The sequence below is a fragment of the Girardinichthys multiradiatus genome, chromosome 19 (assembly GCF_021462225.1).
Source record: "Girardinichthys multiradiatus isolate DD_20200921_A chromosome 19, DD_fGirMul_XY1, whole genome shotgun sequence".
Classification (NCBI taxonomy): Eukaryota; Metazoa; Chordata; class Actinopteri; order Cyprinodontiformes; family Goodeidae; genus Girardinichthys; species Girardinichthys multiradiatus.
The window spans coordinates 18067215-18091894 of NC_061811.1; the positions used below are offsets into that span (position 1 = coordinate 18067215).

Genomic DNA, 24680 nt, shown 5'->3' on the forward strand with positions numbered 1-24680 from the left:
AGTGGAAGGAAAGGTAACCATAAGGTGTTGCTTGGGTGTCCTTCAAGAGCCACCCCACACAAACGTATCCAGGAATTGGGCCAGAACCATCGCATTTCTTGTGTTACACCATGCCTGCACCAAAGGAAATGTCAGAAGTGCTTTACTTTGACTACAGAGTAAAATAACTGGACTGTTGCTCAGAAGTCCAATGTTCACGTTTCAGATTAAAGTAAAATTTGCATTTAATTTGGAAATAATGGAGTTTGGAAAAGGAGTGGAGAGGAACTGAACTGAGGTCCTGTATGAGGTTTCCACAGCGAGTGATGATTTTGGGAGCTATGTGAGCTGCTGGTATTGGTCCAGGATTAAGAGTTTTCAATTTCCAGCCGGCTTGGTTAAATCTCCTTGCAAGCTAACTCACCCAAAACCTTAAAGCAAGCTGTGCTTCCTTCACACTTGGCAGTGCCACAGTCTGGTAGCCTCCATAATGTGTGACTCCACATTGATGCAGCAATTCAAGTAAAAAGAACAACAACCAGGAATGCATGTGAATGCATATCGTTTTCAGTACATTTCTGAATTAAAAATCCTTGTTTGGCCTCATATAATATAGACATTTTCAGAGAAACTGGATTTTGGTTTCTCAGAAACCCACCATCAAAAGTCACAGAAATAAATGCTTAAAATACACTATATGTGTCTGCGCAATAATTTGGAATTTACTTTTTTTTTATTTAATCACTGAAATAAATTATCTAGTCAATGATATTCAGATTTTTTAGACAGACCTTATTCAGTACCTCAGTCTGCAGTTGGATAAGTCAGACTGCAAGCGTATGACAAAAAATATGTGCGAGTCTTAAAGTTTTCGATAAAGCTTAGAACTCCAGGATAAATAGCACGCAAGCCCTGGGGAAAAAAAAAACAGGCAGATACATTATATCACCTTAAACCAGTACAGGCATAAATGGAGCATAAAAAAAAACATTTATTTTAAAAAGAAAAACAGGATTAAATTCTTAAATAAAAACTACTCGTAGGGACACTCCAGTGACTTTCTCCGCTCCCCTTACAATCTAGTGGGGTACCCTCTTGCCCACCATATTGCGGCTGCAAACTGAGATGCAGGATATCAACTCAGATCTCAGCATTGTGAGGATGTTGTTTTTACCGGTTTCCTTAGAAAATGCAGTTTCTGCTGGGCAGAGACATTCCCAGTGGTATTAACCAGATTAGATCAATAGAGAATAAGGTAATTTAAGGATTTACACAGAGCAAATTCACAAGTGAATGCTTTAATTTAAGTTAAGCAGCAGGTTGTTGTCTCTGTGCTAGCCTTCTAGCTTTCTGAACACTGATTCATCATTTCCATGAATTAATCAATCATCCACAAATGATCAGGTGTTTCTCATGTGTGGAAGCACAGTTGCTTGTTAACAGATATGGACTGAGCACACAACCCTGAGGGATCCCAGTGATCAACATCATGAAATTGGAGAAATTCTATCAATATGGACAGACCGTGATCTCTCAGTCCAGAAGGTCAGAATTCAGAGACAAACAGCGGTATTCTGCCCAATAGCATAAGCTTCTCTATTAAGTCTCTGGGGAACGATTGTAGACGAAAGAATCCTTTGTTCAAGGCAACTAGTATGGATCTACCAATGCGTCTGGGGATAAAGGCTTGTGTGACGAAAGACATCAGTCACTTTAAAATGTATATAACGGTGCAAAAGTCTTCCAGAGAAGCCAGACTTTATGCAACATATTTTGCAGTTCTTGTATATAAATGCAACCCAGGCATATAAATTACAAAGCAATTTGTTTAAAAATGCTCACCAACTTGTGATTTAGTTATAAAAATGTGTTTAATGAAATATTTACATGACAACAGAGATTAGTTTAAGTAAAAAAAAAAAAAAAGCCTATGAAAACCTTTTGTCTCAGACATCTGCCATCATACAGACATACAAACAGATTATTTTTTAACTCATTCACACATATTCTCCACAGTCTGAGATGATCACTTTCTGTTTTGGCTTGCCATCCTTCATTCCCTGAGCCTGCAAGAAGAAAACAAAGTCAGGTTGCATTTAAGCCCAAAGCATTTTTAGATGATGACCAACTCATAAAAGGAGGGTTGTTTTCTGACTTGACATCTTTAATTTACATGGAAGCACAAGCAAGAATTGACTTTCAATGATCACTAAAGTATGCAGTACTCATTCTGGATTAGAAAGCTCCACTTTCTTGAAATATGCAATCAGATTGTGGCTTAATTTCTTACTTCCATTGCACGCAGCACATCCATCCCCTCCACCAGTTCTCCAAACACCACGTGTTTCCCATCCAACCAGTCTGTTTTGTCTGTGGTGACGAAGAACTGGGATCCGTTAGTGTTGGGTCCAGAGTTGGCCATGGAGAGCTGCCCTGTGTGAACGAGCATAAAACTTGAGCCTAATATTGTTAGGATCAACAACAACAACAAAAAAAAAAAAACAGGCTTACAGCCAGACTCTTTACCTGGAGCCGTGTGTTTGAGGACGAAGTTCTCGTCATCAAACTTTCTGCCGTAGATGGACTTGCCCCCAGTGCCGTTGTGGTTGGTGAAGTCTCCTCCTTGGCACATGAACTGAGGGATAATGCGATGGAAGCTGCTGCCCTTGTAGCCAAAGCCCTTTTCATGTGTGCACAAGCAGCGAAAGTTTTCTATTGAAAATTAAAACAATGTAATGTTTTAGATAGGAATTATACTACATCTGTAGTTTCATTTTGCAACAGAGAGATTTCCAGCAGGATTGAGTCATATTTCACATGTTGGTGCTAGAATTTGGAGGCGTCTAAAAGCTGAAGTTTATTGGGCTGACAGTGTTGAGATGGCAACCCTAACTGCACATTACTCTGCGTTTTAGTCTTTTTGATTTAAGTCAATTAGAGACTTTTAAGCTTTATAACATGTTAGCTCAGATCTAAAATAAAACTAAACCAAAGAATTCCACAAAGAGAAAAAAAAAACTGGACATCTTTTTGATAAACACGAACGCAAGATAATTTTCACCGATCTGTGAGTCAGTTTTACAACATGTTCAGGAAGTATGTACAGACCTACTGTCATCGGAACAACGTCGGCCCGGAGGAGGAAACGGAGTCTCCCTGCTGGCTTGTTGCCGATCTTTATATCCATGTAAACCTGTGGATTTACCCTGCCCTTTTTAGCTGGAGGCTCACCCTGTAAAACATAAATATTCTCTGCTTTACTCAAAGTATTCAACACTGAGAAACTAGAGATCAGGCTTCTTACATACTTCGTGAAATTCTTATTGTTCTTAGTCCCTTTATAACTCGTATTTAAAATATAAACACAAAAGGTTCACGATGAATTTATGCCAGAGATTTTTCCAGTGGTCAGGTTTTAAATATGGAACCTGTAAAAAACAGGCAGGAAAATCAATGGATGGACGGGTGGATCAATAATGATGGCTGGATGAATGATAAAAGCACAGCTGGGTGGACAAACAGATGGAATGATGATGGACGAGGAAAGATGCAACAGGATGCTATTTGGAACTACTGAGTTCAAACTAGCTATTTTTAAAAAGTCTAAAGGAACCATGTAAAATAGTCTACAGTGGAGTTTTCTTTTGTTAAACCAGTTCTTTACAGGATTCTGCATTCAGTGATTTATGCAATCACAATCACACCATCCAGTGGAGATGCCATAAAACAAGCTTCTTTTCTGGGAGCAACCAATACTGCTCACTTACAATTCATTTTCTCTGATATACAGTGGATATAAAAAGTCTACACACCCCTATTCAAAAGCCACTTTTTTATGACGTAAAAAAAAAAATTTCACATCCAGATAAATTATTTCACAACTTTTTCCACCTGTAATGTGACCTATAACCTGTACAACACAATTGAAAAACAAATAGAAATCTTTCAGGGAAGTGAAATAAAAATAAAGAACTTAGATAATGTGGTTGCATAAGTGTGCACACCCTTTTATAACTGGGGATGTGGCTGTGTTCAGATTTAACCAGTTATATTCAAACTCATGTTAAATTGGAGTCAGCACACACCTGTCACCAATTAAAGTGCCTCTGATCAACCCAAAATAAAGTTCAGCTGTTCTAGTAGGCTTTTCCTGATATTTGTGTAGCCACATCTTCGAGCATAAGCCATGGTCTGCAGAAGAACAAAAAAAATTTCAAGGAATTAAATATACCATGGAACAAAGTGAAGACTGTCATCATCAAAGTGGAGAAAATATGGCACATCGGTGACATTACCAAGAACAGGACGTCCGTCTAAAATTGATGATAAGATGAGAAGAAAACTGGTCAGGGAGGCAGCCAAGAGGCCGACAGCAACACTGAAAAAGATGCCAGAATTCCTGGCAAGGAGTGGCTGTGTACTATATGTGACAACAATCTCCCGTCTTCTTCATATGTCTGGGTTACGGGGTGCGGCAAGATGGAAGTTTTATTTAAGAAAGAAAAACATCCCAGCCCGGCTTCATTTTGCAAAAAGACATCTGAAATCTCCCAAACGCATGTGGGGAAATGTGTTATGGTCTGATGAAACCAAGGTTGAACTTTTTGGCCATAATTCCAAAAGGTATGTTTAGTGCAAAAACAACACTGCACATCACCAAAAGAACACCATACCCACAATGAAGCATGGTGGTGGCAGCATCATGCTTTGGGGCTGTTGTTTTTTCAGCTGGAACTGGGGCCTTAGTCAGGGTGGAGGGAATTATGAACAGTTCCAAATACCAGTCAATTTTGGCACAAAACCTTCGGGCGTCCATTAGAAAGCTGAAGATGAACTTCACCTTTCAGCACGACAGTGACCCAAAGCACACATCTAAATTAACAAATGGCTTCACCGGAATAAGATTGAGGCTTTGGAATTGCCGAGCCAGACTCCAGACCTGAATCCCATTGAACATCTGTGGGGTGACCTGAAGAATGCTGTGCACAGGCGATGCCCTCACAATCTGTCAGATTTGGAGTGGTTTTGCAAAGAAGAGTGGGCAAATATTGCCACATCAAGTTGTTCCACGCTGATAGGCTCCTACCCAAAAAAAGTGAGTGCTGTAATAAAGGCCAAAGGTGCTACAACAAAGTATTAGTTGGGTTGTGCATATTTATGCAACCAGGTTATTTAAAGTTTTTTATTTGATATTTGTGCCCTTCAAGGGTTTCAGTTTGTTTTTGAATTGAATGTACAGGTTATAGGTCACATTAAAGGTGGAAAAGGTGAAATTATTTGTCTTGCTGTCATTTTTTTAACATCATGAAAACCTGGCATTTGAACAGGGGTGTGTAGACGTTTTAGATCCACTTTAGTGTGGCTACACTTGTCTTGGTTCCTTCCTACATCAAAGCAGACATTATTCCCTTGATGTAACCATACTGCTACACACCAGATTATGGTGATCTGTTGTATACATTCCTAATTATTCCAACTGAAATCAGATCCAGTTTAATACAAATTTAGTTTCAGGATTTATATTTAGACTTTTTATATGACATCTGTTTGTATTTAGAATGCCAAATTCCAGTTGTTATTTTTTTGATAAAAAGCCAAAAGATCGCACTGCGTCTTCACTTTCATGCAACCTGTCATGCGTGGCTTGAATGAGGTGAATTTTTCACTGAAGTACATTCAGGAGCAAAAGCAGTGGCTGGTTAACAATCCCACTGTTACTAACCCCAAAGATAAGGAAATGCATCTTACCTCCTGTGTTGTGGTGGCTGCTTCTCCAGATGCTGCCTCTGCCTCAGCTTCCTCCACAGTCTTCCCCGAGAACTTCTTCAGCCAGTCATCATCCGACCACACTGTGGGAGAGGCCCAATTAAAGAATGAACCAGTTATCTTAAAAAAAACAGTCCTGAGCAGACTTCGGTTTCCATTACCAGGTCGAGAAGAACCTTCTTTGATTCTCATGGGTTTCGCAATGTTGACACGGATGGTCCGTCCAAAAAGCTCAGACTCATTCTAATTAACACAAGAGCAAAAAAGAAGCATATCAGCGATTAACTTTCAAGGAAACCAGAGAATAAAAGTGCACTTTCACTGCTTACCATGTTATCAATAGCTGCTGCGGCATCCTGCAGAAGAAGTAAATACTTATTAGTCATCATACAGACAAACATGTTTTAAATGTTGCAGATACCTGCATCTGGGCACATTTCCATTCCTTTACACACCTCTGGCAGCTCAAACTCAATGAATCCAAAGCCTCTGTGCTTTTCTGAAAATTCAACACAGTAATTAGGTCTGGAAGTACCAGCATCTTAAACGTAGCAGTAAGCATCTGGGCGTACCTGTTTCATAGTCTAGAGGTATCTGGATGTCTATGATGTCTCCAAAGGGAATGAAAGCTGCATGCAACACCTTTTCATCCACCTCTTCCGCCAAGCCACCTCACAGAGAACACAAAATACGGACACTCAGTAATCGAAAACCAATATGCTGCTTTTATTGTGTAAGTTAGTCTGTAATCTTTATATTTATCAATAGATTTTTATATTATATTATTATTATCACCATTATTATCATAAATGATATATTTAAGTCAGGCAATAAGAAAAGGCTACAGTATTAAGCAGATTTTTGCACATTTTCTCTGTGTACGACTTTATTAAAGACACTAAGATCGTGTAGAAACGCTCTGTATTTATTTTAAAACAAAAGTATAAGCGAGGAAGCTCAATATTCCTAAAACACAAAAACACTATCAATTATTTTTTAGATTAAAAAAAATCTAAAAGACTCACCGACATAAAGGACTCGTTTGCTGGCCGCCATATTAGACGTAACCTTTCAACTATGAACGCGACCGCTGATTGGTGGTTTGAAAATAAAGACCACCTCCTGACTTTGGTTGGCTGCAGCGCCTCTTAGTGGTAGACCCTGTAACTACCACTCAAATTATAATTTTTTTGTGTTTGACAGAACTGAAAGGGTCTAACAATTTTTTTGTTATATATTATTAAATATTATAGATTATTAAGAAACATTTTATGCATATAAAACACTTTACTTCTTGTAGCAAAGGCCGAAGTATTATGTCTGTTATTAATTAACCTTTATTGTAATTAGGATACAACATTTTTCACTCCTGTTTTTCTTTTTTCTTTTCTAAATTATATTAATCCATCAAATTTGGAGTTGTTTACACAATGATATTGATATTATCACATTCCCTATTATTTATTTATTCAATACTCTTTAGCATATTAAATAACTAAATGAACTGGTTATTCTGAATGTTATTATTGATATCATATGGTCATCATACTTATAATATTTAATATAATTGTATATTTATAGCTGTAATGTTTTTACTATTACATCATTATATGAACAACATAAATACTTTTTAAATTAATGTATTTCTCAATGTATTAATATAATGTATACTAATTAGTATACTAACATATACATATATAATATTACCTAATGTAAGCTTCTTTATAAATATGTTTAAAAAAATAAAATCTTTGGAGGTCTAGGAAAAAAGTCTTGGACATAAGAAACTCACATCCTACAGTAATAACAATAAGAAGAACAATAAGAAGAAAAAATGTAAGTTTCTTCATGACCATGTATTTTAATAATTTGTGAAATTTTGTGAAGTCTTAAGAATTCTCAAACACCAAGAAACTACAAAAGAATGTCATAGCTTGTCTTTGCATATCATTACTTTATAGTAATTATTTCTGTTGTTCCAGTTCCCCAAATTGTCATCTCAAAACCCTTTACAAAACACATTTAGTTATATAGTTGTCTGTACTCAGTTCTTATCAATCCATGTAATTCCAGTACAGTCCAATCATGAGTCAAATTCAGATTCCATTACACACAGCCTTATTCAGTCCAACTTATAATGCAATTCACATTATTGTGGAATAAGAAACTCCTTTGACAGTTAACTCAAACACACAAAAAAAGCTCCAGATTTCAGAGCAAAATTTCAAAAGCAGCGTTTAACAATTATACATTTAAAAAATCATAGAATGACAAATTAAATGTTTGCTACTTATAATACGGAAGAGTCTGAAGATGTTTCAAATGATATATTAAGTATATTTAATAGACCATTAAGTAACAACCCTTTTCCACAATATTGAGGGGATTTGTACAAAGTTTCAGTACAATTCAGTTCTGTAAAGCTATGCTAATGACTTACCAGCACCTAAACCCATCCTGGCAGCATGTCCTGTGATGCCTGAATTTACCTGTTCAAAATGTCTGAAAACCAAGTTTAAGTGACTCAAGTGGAGCAGTTCAACACAAAACAATCACACATATGTTTTTTTATCAACCCTTTATTGATAATACCACACGCCTATAATAACAGGAGATGGCTGAGAAGCCGATCATTTTAAAATCAAACGTGAAGCCTTCAAGCAAAAAGAACGAACAAGATTTGTTCTTGTTTCAGAAAAAGGTTTCTGGTCTGGGACTCTTTCACATTATTGTAGTGTGCAGTTTAAAAATATGTTGTAACTAGAAAATGTATTCTCTTTAACAGGGTTTAATACATTTTTTAATAACTTTATCATTTCTTCTTCCTGATATTTTCGCATAAGTCTTTAAAGGTACTAGGCTGTTTGGAGTCATTGTAATGTATCTATTTATCCTCCCCTGGTTTTCTCAGTCCTGAAACAACACAATGATCTCATTAATACCATAGTATAATGCATTCGAAATCTTCAAATACAATTAGTTTCAATGCTTCCATACCAAGTTAATACAGCATCCACGTTTTAGGATGTAGCAGGGGCAGTGTTTGCCATGCCGCCTACTTTCTGGGTGGCATCCTTCTTCGCTTGGTGGGCCTGCAGCACTGCGACAGCTTCCTCCACCTGAATGAATGAAACAGGAGCAAGGCAGCTTAGTGACTGCACGGGAAACATTTTGCTGCGTTTGTGAGGCAGGATCATTAAGGTACCTTTGAACGGAGAGATTCATGCGACTCCAGCATGTGCAGTAGCTCAGAGTTGTCGATTTCCAGCAGCATGCCGGTGATCTTTCCCGCCAGGTTGGCATGCATGGCCTGAATCAGCGGGAACAGACGCTCTCCTGTTTGAAAGTGATCACAAATTAGACTAAAGGAAGTCAAAAGTTGTTACAGTTTGTTCACAGTAGAAGAGGGTCCCACCTAACATCTGCTTCTGCTCCTGAGGAGGTGCAGCAGCCAGCATGGAGGCTGTGAGAGGCTCCTGGCCCTGAACGTGCACAGCTGGCTGAACCTAGACAGGACAGATGAGGTATTTTAGGGGAGAGTATTTGTAGATCTGCCATCTTATTATGACAGGGAGAGAAAAATAATACCTGCTGTAAAGCAATAGGTTGCACCACTTGGGGATTGGGGTTACGGACACTGGTGGCATATTTATAAGGAGGCATGGCCCTGGGGACTCCCATTGACTGACGAGGACCCATGATCTGACCAGCACCTAACAGGAGAGATATAAAAATAGCACAGAATGTGACCTTGTAGAAGACACTGACAGACATTGACAATGATCACTTTTAATATAAAAAATAGACCTCGTGGGCCCTGTGCGCCACTGCTAGGAGTCATGTGTCTAAGGTTGGCACGGGGTCCAGGCTGTCGAAGCGAGTTTGACATTCCTTGGAAACCTCCTGGGATCAACGCAAGCAGAGATGGAAGAACCAAAGCATTTTTACACTATGATGAATGTTTACTTGGATGTTACAGATGCAACATATGCTCACCTTGACCTCTACCACCTTGCTGCTGCCACCGTGGGTTGGGTCGCATCTGAGCCAGCTGGTTTGGTGCATAGTATGTGGTCCTGTTCTGGGCCTATTAGGGACAAGAGAGGAATTACGGCAACAAATCTTTGGGGGCACGTCTCTACCAGCTTTGCACTCCTAGAAACTGGCTTAATCATATTCACATTTAATAGAGAGTGTCTGTGAACATCAATTTGCAAGTCTTGCCACTGATTTTTCAGTTGGATTCCGGTGGATTTGACTGGGCCATTCCAACACATGAAAGAAATGCTTTGATCTAAGCCCTTCCATTGTAGCTGTTATCGGGTTGTTATACTAGAATGTAATCTTCCGCCTCAGTCTCAAGTCTTTTCCAAACTCAAAGATCTTTTCTTTCAGTATTGCCCTTTACTTAGCTCTATCTATCCAGCTCCAAACAATCCATGTTTCTTTGTGGATATGGGGTGTTCAGGGTGACAGGCAGTGTTACCTGTCTTCAACAGATAGCATTTTGCATGTAGAAAAAATTAAATGTAGGCCTTATCTAGCTAAAGAACCTTCTTGCACATGTCTGTTGTGTCCACTTTCACCTGTGGCAAACTAAAAACAGAAGATATATATACCATACATATTGCTTCTTTCAACAGCTGCTTTCTTCTTGCCTCTCTTGCATAAAGGCCAGATTTCTGGAGTGCACAACTAGTAATTGTACAGATCGTTCCACCTGAGCAGTGCATCTCTGTACGTCTTCCAACATGCTAAGGGCCTCTACTTTTTTTCTACTAATAGTTCTGGTCAAACAGGACATGTCTCACAGTAGAAGATGACCAACTTGTTTGCATTCTAATGCGATGCTTGGTAAAAAAGCGAAGATTTCATACACAATTACTACCAGATGTTTGGATCGATATGTAGAATGAATCACAGGCAATTTTGTTCAGAATGTTGTCATAGCAGCAATTGTTTAGCTAAATTACACATTTAACCGCAATGCATGTGCAAAGCCTGCACACAAATGACTGCACCTCAGCGAACTCGTCCGTGAAACTCCTGAAGTTTGCAGACGACACCACTGTCATTGGTCTGATGCAGGACGGTGATGAGTCTGCATACAGACAGCAGGTGGATCGGCTGGTACACTGGTGCAGTCAGAACTACCTTGAACTCAACCCACTCAAGACTGTGGAAATGGTGGTCGACTTTCGGAGAACACCACCCCCATACACCCCCCTCACCATCCTCAACAACACTGTATCGGCTGTGGACCACTTCGGGTTCTTAGGAACCACCATCTCTGAGGACCTGAGATGGTCTTCACACATAGACACTGTTCGAAAGAAGGCCCAGCAGAGACTGTACTTCCTGAGGCAACTCAAGAAGTTCAACCTTCCACAGGAGCTGTTGGTCATCTTCTACACTGCCATCATTCAGTCTGTCCTGTTTTCATCCATCTCAGTGTGGTTTGGCTCATCCACAAAACAGGACAGGTCCAGACTGCAACGAATAATCAGGACTGCAGAGAGAATAATCAGGGCTGACCTTCCCTCCATCCAGGACATACACAGGTCAAGGGTCAGGAAAAGAGCTGGAAAAATCTCTGCAGACCCCACACACCCTGTTAAACTGTTTAGAGTTTTACCTTCAGGCCGCCGCTACAGAGCACTGTTTACTAAAACCAGCCGCCACAGAGACAGTTTCTTCCCCCAGGCTGTTTCTCTGATGAACATTCAATAGAGTACAAAACAACAGCATACAGATGTTGCAAATGCACCTTTTTATTTATATATGTGTATATTTGTATATTGTATATATGTATACTCTTTAATGCAAAAAACAAAAACCAGAGAGCAAAGTATCCCGGAGTCAAATTCCATGTTTGTATGAACTTGGCAATAAAGCTGATTCTGATTCTGAAAAACTATATTAATAAAACTTGTGACATGCCTGTCACCTCCCAGGGTTAGGGGATTCATTTATAACAATAAATGAATGGCATTACATTGGTTTTAGAGCATGAACTAAGATTTTCCTAAATATGTTCTTAACAATTTTTTTTACATTAAAAACCATTTTCATTCTCATTGATCTACTGATTAGTCAGTCTATGGATTCAGAATGTGATTCCCTCACCTGAGGCACGGCGGGCATGAAGTAGCCGCTGGTGGGCTGGAACTGATTGATGATGGCATTGGCCGGCATGGCCCTCATGCCCGCTATTCGCTGCATGTACTGGTTGGTGAGGTGGGCTTTGCGCTCCTCTTTGCGCTGAGCGAGAGCGACGTACAGAGGTTTGGAGCCAATGATACGTCCGTTCATCTCTGTCACAGCCTTGGTGGCCTCTTCGGGGGAAGAGAAGCAGACGAAGCCAAAGCCTTTTGAACGGCCTTCTTCTAACATCACCTAATGAAAAAACCAAAGCTCTAAATATACATGCACATTCACAGTATAATGTGGCTTCTTTTTAAATTATGTGTATTAATCTTTTTAGATGATTTGTCTCACCTTGGCACTTGTAATCGAACCAAATGGAGAAAACTCCTTACGCAATTTTTCATCGTCGATTGTATCGTCGAGGTTCTTGATGTAAAGATTAACTCCCTGACCAAAAAAGGCAAAACTTCAGTTTCAAATATGAATTTAAAGTAAAAACAGTATAGGCTCTCTTTCAGTTCTAGGTTTTAACATATCCAGATATAGTAAAAAATGATCTGGTCTGGCTCTAAAATTACTTGAATGCAGCCTCAAGTGTGAAAAAAATCTCACAACAGATTTAACGTGATATTCATTAAACAAGCATGCATCCAAAATGGAAAAAAGTTTCATATAATCCAAAAAGCTTGCAAATCTGCTAATGCACACATCTGTTTTTGTACACATTGATAATCTTAGAACTCAATAAAGACTTTAAAGAAGATTCAGCTTCTTTTTACCATAAATGTGTGTAATGAAGAACTGAAATACTGGATTGCTTTCACTAAAAGCTCACCTGATATCGACTGATTCTTTCTTGTTTGAGCTGCTCAAACTTCCTCTTCAGCTCTGCTTGTCGCTCCATCTTCTTCTGAGCTCGGCCCACAAAAACGGTCTTACCATTCAGCTCGGTGCCATTCATTTCCTCCACAGCCTTTGGATTAACAAAGATCTGAGAACATTTCTAAAATCAATCATACGCTTGGAGCATCCCTGGTAGTTTAAAGTACCTTGTTTGCATCCTCGTGTTTCTCAAAACTAACAAACCCGAACCCCCTAGATTTGCCAGAGGAGTCCGCCATCACCTTTACACTCAGAGTTTTACCTGCAAAAGCCAAAAAGAGGTGGTGAAACAGGACTTTGCTTAATTTAGATTCAGGGGTAACATTAACTGGAGTGCATTAAAGAATGATAAAAGTGCTTATACCTTATTAACTTTTTCACATTGTTTCATGCTACAACCACTAATTTTAATGTATTTTATTGAAATGTTATACGATATGCAACATAAAGTAGCACAAGATTGCGAACAAAAATCACTTTCTTAATTTTTGCAAAGAAAAATCTGAAAATGTGGTGTGCATTTGTTTACAGCACCCCTGAGCCAAAACTTTGTAGATCCACCATTTTCTGCAATAACAGCTGCACGAAAGGAAGATCTGTCTCTAAAATCTTAACTTCTTCCCCAGTCTCAAGTCTTTTGCAGCTTCTAATAGATTTTCTTCCTGGATGGCTCTGCATTTAGCACTTTCAATGTTACTATCAACTCTTTCCTTCAGCATCATCACAGCATTATGATACCAACACCATGTTTCACTGTGAACAGTGTCTGTTCAGGTTTATGTGCTGTGTTAGTTTTCCTTCACACCTTTTTGCATGTAAGCCAAAAAAATTCAGTTTTCGTCCCATCTGATCAGCGCACCTTCATTAACATGGGTCCCCATAAGGCTTTTGGCGAACTGTAAATAGTACTTCATATGACTCTAAAATATATTCTTATTACCACTCTTCAATAAAGACCAGATTTATGGAGTGCACTTCTGAGCTGCGAATCTTTGCAGCTCCTCCAGAGTTAACATGGCCGCTTTGCTACTTCTCTGATTAATGCTCTTCTTGGCCAGCCAGTCTGTCAGTCCAAATGGGCAACCATGTATTGAAAGGTTGGGATTTGCCTCATACTCTTTGCTCAGTTTGGGACATTATTTTGTAATAGTTTGCATACTGATATTAATTAATACACAGATGGACTATCTAACAATTGCAAGACCTTTCATAGCAAATGGTTGTACTGCCTTATTTAGGGGTTTCAGAGTAAAAGGGGCTGAATAGAAATGCCTGTCACACTTCTTAGGCTGTTATTGAAAAAATAATATATATATATATATACACTGCTCAAAAAAATAAAGGGAACACTTAAACAACACAATATAACTCCACGTAAATAAAACTTCTGTGAAATCAAACTGTCCACTTAGGAAACAACACTGATTGACAATCAATTTCACCTGTATGACCCCTTCTCTTTTCCAATGGTTATAATCAGTCTGACAGAGCGAGGTATCCCAATCCTTGTGGTTGTTAGTATAACAATGACCATCAGTGGGACCCTTTGTGGGGTTCCTTGAGACGACATTGTTGTAAATAAGTGCTGTTTAACTAAATAATCTGAACTGAAACTATCTGTGTAGTTATGCTGCTATAGGCTTAGACTGCTGGAGGACATAACGACCACTTTCACCCTCTTTGCTACATTCTCACACTACTCTCCAATTTTGCATTATTTGCTGTTATTTCAGCTTTTAACTTTGTTCTCGCTTTTCTCTTCCTAGCAGCTACACCTGGCCTGGCTCTGTGTCTACCTGTGACACCTTTCTGGAGAGGGGAATCGTCCGAGCTTCTGCTGGCAACAACTTAATGCTCACCCCCTACCGATGATCCACATGGCCCTGTCTTTCAGTGTTTAACCCTTTCTCTCTCCTAGACATGGCGATTGACTGAGCTTAACTGTAACTAATTATATGTGCTCTCTTTCAGACTCTAACCTTGAAAACTGGCTCAGAGTTTATCTGTTCTTTCTTTCTAGGTGAAACGACTAAAGGAGCTACATCCATCAACATTTACGTTTCCTTCCCATAGAAAGTACTCGAGGATCAGTGCTTCTTTGTTCTCTTTGTATCTCTGCTCTGTTCTCTCAAACCCCCAGTCGGTCGTGGCAGATGGCCGCTCACACTGAGCCTGGTTCTGCTGGAGGTTTCTTCCTGTTAAAAGGGAGTTTTTCCTCTCCACTGTCGCTACATGCATGCTCAGTATGAGGGATTGCTGCAAAGTCAACGCCAGTGACTGTCCACTGTCTCTACATGCTCATCCGGGAGGAGTGAATGCTGCGAGTCACTGACTGGATGCAATCTGCTGGGTTTCCTTAGACAGAAAAACTTTTTATCCAATTTGAACAAATAAATAACTCTGACTGCACTGTTCAATTGTTAGGATTAATTGGAATGTATGTACCTGACTGTTGTGAAGTGCCTTGAGACAACATGTGTTGTGAATTTGCGCTATATAAATAAAACTGAATTGAATTGCTGTTGTGCAAATGGAATAGACAACAGGGGGAAATCTTTGGCGATTAGCAAGACACTCAATAAAGGAGTGGTTCTGCAGGTGGGACCACAGACCACTTCTCAGTATCTATGCTTTCTGGCTGATGTTTTGGTCACTTTTGAATGTTGGTGGTGCTTTCACACTCGTGGTAGCATGAGACGGACTCTACAACCCACACAAGTGGCTCAGGTAGTGCAGCTCATCCAGGATGGCACATCAATGCGAGCTGTGGCAAGAAGGTTTGCTGTGTCTGTCAGCGTAGTGTCACACACAATACGTAGCCTCATTTTGACTTGTTTTAAGGACATTACATCAAAGTTGGATGAGCCTGTAGTTTGTTTTTCCACTTTAATTTTGTGTGTGACTCCAAATCCAGGCCTCCATTGGTTAATACATGTGATTTCCATTGATGATTTTTGTGGGATTTTGTTGTCAGCACATTCAACTTTGTACAGAACAAAGTATTCAATGAGAATATTTCATTCATTCAGATCTAGGATGTGTTATTTGAGTGTTCCCTTTATTTTTTTTGAGCAGTGTATAAATATATGAAATTCCAATAAAAAATTTTAGGCTGTAACGTGACAACAAGTGAAACATTTAGAGGGGTAGAATACATTTGCAACCAACTGTATTCTTCAGTTTACCATATTTTTCAAAAAGTTCTTTCAGTCGTTCGTCGTTCATGTCATCACCAAAGTTTTTGATGTAAACATTGGTAAACTCCTTGGCTTTGGCACCGAGTTCAGCCTCCCGCTCTTTTCGAGATTTGAAACGACCCACAAACCTAAAAAAGCAAGAAGAGAAGCGAAACACACCTTTGTAAAATAGCCTTAACAATGCTGAGATATAAAGCAGGTGCCACCTTTTTTCATAAACCAGGACAACATCTATAAGACAAACTGACACTAAGATTTTATAGTGTGACTCATCATTAGTGGGGTTAATTGGGACAACAAAGAGCATGAAACATATCCAGCATTCACAGGGAAGCATAACTGTTGGCATGCTAGACGTCACCGTATCTGTTGTTGGTCCGAAACGTGATGAGGAGGTGGATGGAGAGAGATTGAGGAAAACTCTCACAAGTTAAAAAGGAAATCAGAGGAGGACTAAACCATCTCATATACCTGGTTATGAAGACCTCTCCCCTTCCGCCATTTCTGAATTTGATCCATCACTAAAACACTCAAGCATGATCATACAGACACACACTCACACATTCTAAGATGAATGACCAGAAGGTGGATAATGCGGGAACAGAGAATGCCTCTCGTGGGAAAGAGGTTTTAGTTGGTTATTTCTAAGTTTGGTGGTGAGTATATTAGTCATTTTATTCTCACATGAACTCACCAACTGAAACAAAAAAAAAAAAACATAGCAGGTCAGTTCACTCATGTTTACAAATTCAACAAAAGTACACAGTGCCTTGCAAATACATTCATACCCACAGAACTATTAAATATTTTCTTATGTTGCAACCGCAAACCTCACAGAGTACAGCAAAATTATATCATAGGAGAGGAGGTTGAGGTGGTGGAGAAGCACTCCTAGACAAGAAGGGAAAGAGCTGACTGTAACTGTTGAGTAAGCTGAGGTCCTTCAGATGCTGCAGATCTTCTATACACCTGATATGGAGGGTACAATAAGTTCTACCATCAGCATCAGAGCTAGTGACTTACAAAAGCTCAACAAGCTGATAAAGATGGCTGGCTTATATCTGGGGACTGCTGTGGAGCCTCTAGAAATGATTGCACAGAGAAGGCTGCTTTATGAATACAGAACATATTGGAGAACCCAGAGCATACTCTGGGGCTTTTGACTGCATACACATTAGTCATACAGTCCAAAAATCTGACCTTTTTTGGAAGATGTGCATAAAAAAAACATTTCTGAAAGGGAAAACATAAAAAGTCCCATTTGTAGTTTGCCACAAGCTATGCAGGGGACACAGGAGATATGTGAAAGAAGATAGTGCGGTCAGGTGGTACTTCACATCGTCCAGAATACCCCCACCCCCAAAGAGCTTGTGGTGGCAGCATCACGCTGTGGCGATTCTTTTCTTCAGCGGGGGTTGATGGGAAGATGGATGGAGCTAAATGCAGGGTAATCCTGGAAGAAAGCTCGTTAGATGCTGCAAAAGATGTGTTGGGCTATCACAAAAAATCTCTATAAGGTACACTGAGTTTGTGTTTGCAGCAACATGACAAAATGTGTTAAAGTTCAAATGGGTGTAAACTTCTGCAAGGCACATTATATCACAGTCAATGCACATAGAATCCTTCACACCTGGACCTCTAATTAGCACTGACAATTATGTATAATTCAGACAAGTTCATAAAACTTGTTTAGCAAAAATATGAGCAGTAAATACTTAAAGGGAATGATAAGACACTCACACCTTGCGGTCATTCAGTAGCATGCCATTCATCTTCTCAATGGCACGATCTGCTGCGTCCTGCGTCTCGAAGTGGACAAACGCGTAGCCCTTTGAGCCATTTTCATCACACACAACCTTGTAAAGGAGGACAGGGGAGTACATTTATTCAATAATGTAGGAATGCAGACAGAACTTTAAAGCAAAAGGAACTTGGAAAGATAACCTGATGAGATGCTTTGTAAATACTTTGAAAAACCAGTCAGTTAGTCTAACATTAAAATGATTGCTAGGAAACAGCAAGCATAGCTCTTTACATTTCTTGTACTTTATGAACTTTCTGCAAAAATCTAAGTTTTATGATTAATCTACATCTTTATTTTTAAGACTGTCATTCTTTCTTGGTCTCTTTTTTTGCTGCAACAGGATCATGTGGTAACTATTTTTGCTTCTAAATGTGCATCTACATAAATGTCCTCAGAATGCTCTGGTAAGATAACTTTTAAGCATCTGCAACTCATGACACCAACACCTACAGAGCTACTTAAAAACAAGAAAACTTCGTATTGCTTGTAACCAAAACCACAGAACACCATTCTACACTGTTTAAACCGAACAATGCCCAATAAATATTCAGCTTTATAATGACTCCACCTTGCAGGAGAGGATGTTTCCAAAGGCAGAGAAGGTGTCATACAGGGCTTTGTTGTCAATGGACTTGTCAAGGTTCTTGATGAAAACGTTGCCCACGCCAGACTTCCTCAGAGAGGGGTCTCTCTGGGACCACATGATCCTGATTGGCTTCCCTTTCACCACGTCAAAGTTCATGGTGTCCAGGGCTCTCTCGGCTAGAAAGAGATACAGGGTTACTTTTTTTATGTGGAGCTTTACTCAGAAAACATACTCGCAAAGTAATACATCTTGAACTTTTTCACATTTTGTTGAGTTACAACTACAAACTTCAGCGTATTTTAATGTGATTTATTGTGACAGATCAACACAAACTAGTATAAAATAGTCTTGCCACAGAATCTCAGATGGAGTTGTGTTTGGACTTTGACTTGGCAATTCTTACACATGAGTAGACTTTGATCTATACCACAGCTTCAGCTTTACATTAAGAGCTGTCCTGCTGGAAAGTGAACCTCGTCCCAGTATCAAACCTTTTGCAGTGTGTTATGGAAAATTTTAGTGCTCCTTGATACTCTACAGGAACTGACAAAAGTATTAGAATCCCTCAGTGTTGTTCCATTCTTCTCTTATATAGTCTTAGAATAATGGTTTCTCAGTATTTTGCTTGCAGCTGTGTGAGATAATATGTATGCCACACTGTTAAGATTATGTCTAGGACAACAGGTTTCTCTCTCTGTTTCTCTCTCCCTCTGGGTCTCATGAGAGTTACCTTGAAAACTGTTGTAGCTTATAAGGAGAACCTTTGCTTTGTCTAGGCAGAACGATTTGGCTGCACTACTGAGCGCATCTCCAATGCTGTAAAAATCCTTCTCTCTTGCAAGATTATAGTAAAGCTGATTCTGAGTGACAATCATCGGTCTTGGTAAAAACACATTTTTCTACAACAAGTGTCTAACAGGTGTTCTTCCCTCTGCACGCAGAGGAAAACAATTCTCACAGCACTGTACTACCACCACCATGTTTCACAGTGGGGATGGCCTGTCCAGCGTGATGTGCAATGTGTTTTTTTATGGCTCATGGTATTTTGCATGTAATGCAAAAACTCAGTTGTGCTTTAATCTGTTGCCGACTCGTCTACATAGCTTGTGGCAAACTGCAAATGGTACTTCTTATGGCTTTCTTATTGCAACTTCCACAAAGGCCAGATTCATATAGCACTCAGCTAATACCTGTTATTTTGACAGATTCTCCCACCTGAGATTTGAATCTCTACAAGTCCTCCATAATTACCATGGCACTCTAGGCTACTTCTCTGAATAATGTTCAGATTAGGTAAAGAGCCATATCTCGGTAGGCTCTTTACCTTGTTGTACCATATTGTTTCCATTTTCAGAAAATGGCTTGAACTGTTTTCCATGAATTGTCCAAAGTTAGCACCGTGTTCTATAATCTAACCCTACTATTAATATCTCCACAATTACAGTATATCCCTGACCTGTTTGATCTCTTATTCACTAATGTTCTTCAACAAAGGCACTAGTGGCCTTTATTTCACAGTATATGGACAGGAAATGGGCAGAGAGGGAAGGAGGGAAATACATGCAACAAAGGTCCCAGGGTCAGGAATGAAATCCCAGACGACTGCGTCGAGGACTCATAGCCTTTGTATTTGGTGCATACGCTCTATCTCTAGACCACCTGCAACGGCCAAACCACTCAGTTTTTAACAGAAGAAATTTTCTTATAACTTTGGAATTACACAGTACTTTGTGCTGGTCTATCACATTAAATTCCATTAAAACCCATTGTAGTTGAAGCTGTAATGTGACAAAACCTGCAAAGGTTCAGAGGGTATGAGTACTTTTGCAAGACAGTGAAAGGAGTATGAACTGAATGCACTGATTCTATTGTACCAGTGATTTGGCGCAACAATAATCATAAAGACACAATGTGAAAACATTTCATCTTCCTTTGTGGTGAGTCCCAAAGTGGAGAGTTCCTACTGCAAGCCTGCTATAAAAGCACATGGTGAAGATACGGGAGTGAGGCATGTGGCTGATGAGTTATCTGCCAGCAGCTGGGACGAGTGTGGGGCAGCTGCAGTGGGAAAGCTCACAGCACAAGTCTTTCTCTTTGGACAAACCACATGCCTTGAAGCCTAAACAATAATTTCAACACATAGAGTTAAAAACCAATGTTTCCATTACATTTTTCTTAGCGCCAACATTGTCTGTTGCTCTGCACGCCCAGTGACATCAATCTGTAACTATCCTTTGCTTCATCTCCCATGTCAATGTGGGCTCACGTGCTAAACATCCCCTTTTGTTCAGCAGCTACACACACACACACACACACACATACACACACACACACACAGAGGCTCTCCAGCTGAAAGTGTCTGGTAAACAAAACGGAGCTCCCTTGCGTCTGCTGGCATCAGCAGTTTGGCTCACAATTGTACTTCACAGCCAACGTGCTCACAGAAGGTGGCAGCACATGGACTTCTGGAAGATTCAGAATAGAAATCGTAGATCAACAGCTGTCGCCTAAAATGGTTAATGTGTTAATAAAGTCAATCAGGATGTGTAATAACCAGTGTGGTCTTTAATAACCTGTAACTGTTTATCTCAAGTATTACGCAGCAGCACATTTAGGATGCTTAGATGTAAGAGCTATATTTGGGGTCCTGACAGGCATGTGTGGTGGCATGGAGTGTGAGTAGAGCGTTCTCTTCCATTGATGGGGAAGAGAAACATTCAACAACACTGCTCAAATGAGCAACATTAGCTCCATAAGTCAGAAAATCCAGAGATCATTTGTACTACTTCTTCAAATCGCAAATATTCTCCTAAATGAACTGTTTCTGCTCTGGAATATTTTTCTATTGATATTATTTATTCAAACAACTGCTGAAACGTATTTACACACCCAACAAATAAAATCTAAAGCGCAATTCATTTGGGCTTGTCCCATGCTAACTGCCAAGCACTTTCCAGGAAACAAGCTTGTCGTAACCCATCATTGCTTGGGCTTTTGGTAACAAACTCAAGCGCAGATAAGCTGTCACAGGCGCTTCGTGTTGATACAACAGGAGAAAAGTTCACATAATGTAGACAGTGTCACCATGACCCCAACGGCAACCGCAACACCTGCTACTCTTCTTCTCCATGCCTGATACAATAGAATCCTATTAACTGTGAAAACATTTGCTAAACAGTTGTTCATTCAGACAGTTTTGCTTACTTTATACAACAAAAAAGTAACTGTAAAAGAATTGGTTACAAATGTATTTCAGTTTAGGAATATCAATGCTCCAGTGGTGCCACAAGGGGTGGGGGGTGGGACTGCCAGACAGTATTATATTACATGCATATTTATATTCACTTTAATATAGCAGCATAAATAAGTATGTATTTGTGTCCTGAAGTGGGACAGTTGTGATTATCTATCACCATTCCCAAACATGACTGTTCGAATCCCCTACATGTATTACAAACTTCTGAAATTCTGTTCTGGCTTTTGGTTTTGTTGTGAAAACCACCCACTAACCCACCAGCCACCCCCCTTCTGGATTTTCCAGCAATATTAAGTGCACAAAAATGATAAAACAGGGATCATATTGAGAACAAAAGCAATCCCAATATTCAACTAAGAACAGAACAGGACGATGCCTAAGCTGTATCATACTTTCTTATAAAATAGAAATGATTTTGATGTGTACATCAAACTAAAATGCAAAATAATCAATTGCAAGCAAGAAGGTGAATTTTGAAAACATGCAGTCTCTTCTTCTTAATCTTCTTAATGTCAAAAATATTTCAACAATTTTCCAATCCCTTATTGAGATTTTCCTAAAAACTGCTAATTACTATCATCCAATGATGTTACATAACTGATTTTCAAAACCTGATCCCCTAACTAATCATCAATAGATCAACGTTAATTATCACCACATAATCCAGCCTGTTCTTCCCGGCTACTTTACAGAATTTACCAGGTAATTTCCTGGAAATTTCTAAAACTTAGCAGGTACTTCCTGGACATTCCAGACCCTAACCTCTAGGTTCTGGGAATGTCTCAGGTTTAGGGAAGGTAACCGTCAAGTTGCATGAAATTAGCTTGTGAGTTCCAGAAAGAAACTTCCAAGTTCTGGGAAAGCACCTGACAAGAAACCTCTGAGGTCTGAGAAGTACCTTCTAAATTCTGGGAAAGAAACCTGCAAGTTCTAGAAAAAATACCTGGCAGGTTCTGGAAGGTATGAACTGCTTAATGTGGTGCCTCCAAACCTTTATATTACTGAAGTTTTGGGATTGTATCCAGAGTAAACTATCTAGTAGAATAAAGGTGTAATTGACAGGTCAAAAAGGCAAAGGCAGGTTCTGCTGTGCTTGTAGCTTTTTCTGCATGCTTAGTGAGGTCCCTTTAAATAGCTATAGGTTTGTGTAAGGATAACGGTCCTCTCTGAGCATATTCTGTCAGCTTTAAAGAATAAATCTACTACTGTGTTTAATCGTTACGTGTATTTTTTTTAAATAAACTGCAGTCCATATTAAATTAAGCATGTATACACTAAATATCCCACTTAAAAATCCTACAAAGTCCCTTTAAATTCAAAGATCTTTGGATTCATTATGAAGACCGGTGAAAATATGCTGAAGTATTTTTTCCAGGCCATGCTTAAACTGCACTGCATCGCTTCACAAATCATTCCTTACCGTCAGCGGGCTGCGAGAAGTTCACATAAGCGTATCCGAGAGAGCGCCGGGTGATCATGTCTCTGCAGACCCGAATAGAGAGTACCGGTCCGGCGGGGCTGAACTTCTCGTACAGCATAGCCTCCGTGATGTCGGGGTGCAGGTCGCCAACGTAGAGAGAAGCCATTGGATAACTCCCCGTCGCGGTGTTCATTTCTTAAAGAGCTTCCCCGAATATAAAATATACGCTATTAGTGAGCTTCCACAAATCCAGCTTTTTACAAATAACCTTGAGAACTTCTTTAAAATCCTACTTCTGTTTGTATATTTTTTTATTTTACTATTTTTAAGGTTTGTTTTTCCTTTAAGTATTGCAGAATTAGTTTTTTATTTAGGTTTTGTAGATTTTATATTTTTTATGCGTTTTTATTTTTTTCCTATAACAGTGAGCTGGACACTCACGGTTGTTTTGCGGCCGGGGAAAGAGACTGCGTGAGGAAAGCATGGACACTTTATAGAGTGTAGCGGTGCGGAGGAAATAGTGCTCAGGGTCAAACCTGGGATAGAAAAAACACAGAGCATGCGTAGTAAAAGGGAGAGTGCCCACTCTTACTGTCCCAGCTGAGCCCAGCTCCCCACAGCGACGCCTGGGTTGGGATACAAACAAAAACTTTATACACGAAAACCCAGCAGAAGGAAGTTTATTCTACCAGTCCGATAAAATGCAGGGTGCTAAAAAAAAAAAAACGTGCATTTTCAGACCTTAGAATATTTAAAACGTCAGTACTCCAATTAAAAAAAAAACTATACATACAGAACTACCATTTTGCTTCCCTTATACATTTAAAATCTCTGTGCAAAGTGGAACCAAAGTCAAATTCCTTGTTCGTGTTTTAAAATTTACCTAAAAAAGCTGATTCTGATTCTCAAAGTGAAAATGGTCATTACTGATATTTGAACCGTTTCATGTTCAATATTGTGTATAAAAAGAGATTACATGTAGTTTGTAACATACACATCCTTTTGCATGAATTACATCATGCAGGGTATCAAAGTTGAGTTTAGATCAGGTGACTTTGCTGGCCAATAAAGCACAATCCATGAACACTTTGATCATTTGCACCATCAAGAGTTTTGTTTGGGCAAATGGGATTTGATTCACAAAACTCAAGGTTTTTATCCTATTGCTTGTATACCTTTTAAATACCACTAAACTTTCCATTTGCTCAGTACAGCACTCTGAACAGCCATCTTTTGCAGAGACCCCTTTGTGGCATACCCTGCTTATAAAGAGAATATCAGCGATTGTTCTCCCTCATGTAGGCCATAAAACTGGCCTATTATGTGCCAGAATGAAGTGTCACATGCATCCATCTGCATTAATCTTTTGGAACTTGTCCAATAATTGAAATTTTCATCTACACAAAATGTTTAGGTTTTGTCATAGGTTTGAAACAAAGGCTCTTGCATGAACACCTAAAGTTGGAGGCATATGATTTGCTACATTTAAAGTCAACTGACCAACCTTCTTGAACCCTGGTTGTGGGCCACATGAAATGATGTTGAGACAAATGTCTAATTGGCTGCACTTTGGACAGCCCTGCTTTAAATATGATTCTATACTACCAATTAGCTACAAGTTCAGATTTACATTTAGAGGCACC

At 39.4% G+C, this 24680-nt stretch overlaps 2 protein-coding genes across 4 annotated transcripts; both read right to left on the reverse strand.

Moving 5' to 3' along the window:
• Positions 1–1831: 1831 nt before the first annotated feature.
• Positions 1832–6843, reverse strand: ppie (peptidylprolyl isomerase E (cyclophilin E)). 3 transcript variants are annotated; one of them, XM_047393138.1, is made up of 10 exons: positions 6771–6833; positions 6318–6416; positions 6201–6244; positions 6075–6101; positions 5907–5988; positions 5728–5828; positions 3088–3211; positions 2506–2691; positions 2270–2412; positions 1832–2045 (listed from the first exon to the last, which is right to left on the reverse strand). In XM_047393138.1, exons 1-10 carry the CDS (start codon positions 6799–6801, stop codon positions 1977–1979), a joined length of 906 nt encoding a protein of 301 aa, XP_047249094.1. In that variant the 5' UTR covers positions 6802–6833; the 3' UTR covers positions 1832–1976. The 3 variants fall into 3 exon arrangements, with proteins under 3 accessions (XP_047249094.1, XP_047249095.1, XP_047249096.1); XM_047393139.1 differs by lacking the exon at positions 3088–3211 and having other exon boundaries at positions 6771–6843; XM_047393140.1 differs by lacking the exons at positions 3088–3211; positions 5907–5988; positions 6075–6101; ... (1 more) ...; positions 6318–6416; positions 6771–6833.
• Positions 6844–8581: 1738 nt separating this feature from the next.
• pabpc4 (poly(A) binding protein, cytoplasmic 4 (inducible form)) lies at positions 8582–23513 on the reverse strand. The gene is made up of 15 exons (XM_047392941.1): positions 23038–23513; positions 18344–18537; positions 17712–17827; positions 15960–16099; positions 12942–13036; positions 12728–12865; positions 12244–12339; positions 11872–12141; positions 9742–9832; positions 9553–9648; positions 9334–9458; positions 9161–9251; positions 8951–9081; positions 8743–8864; positions 8582–8658 (listed from the first exon to the last, which is right to left on the reverse strand). Exons 1-14 carry the CDS (start codon positions 23228–23230, stop codon positions 8766–8768), a joined length of 1875 nt encoding a protein of 624 aa, XP_047248897.1. The 5' UTR covers positions 23231–23513; the 3' UTR covers positions 8582–8658; positions 8743–8765.
• Positions 23514–24680: the final 1167 nt, after the last annotated feature.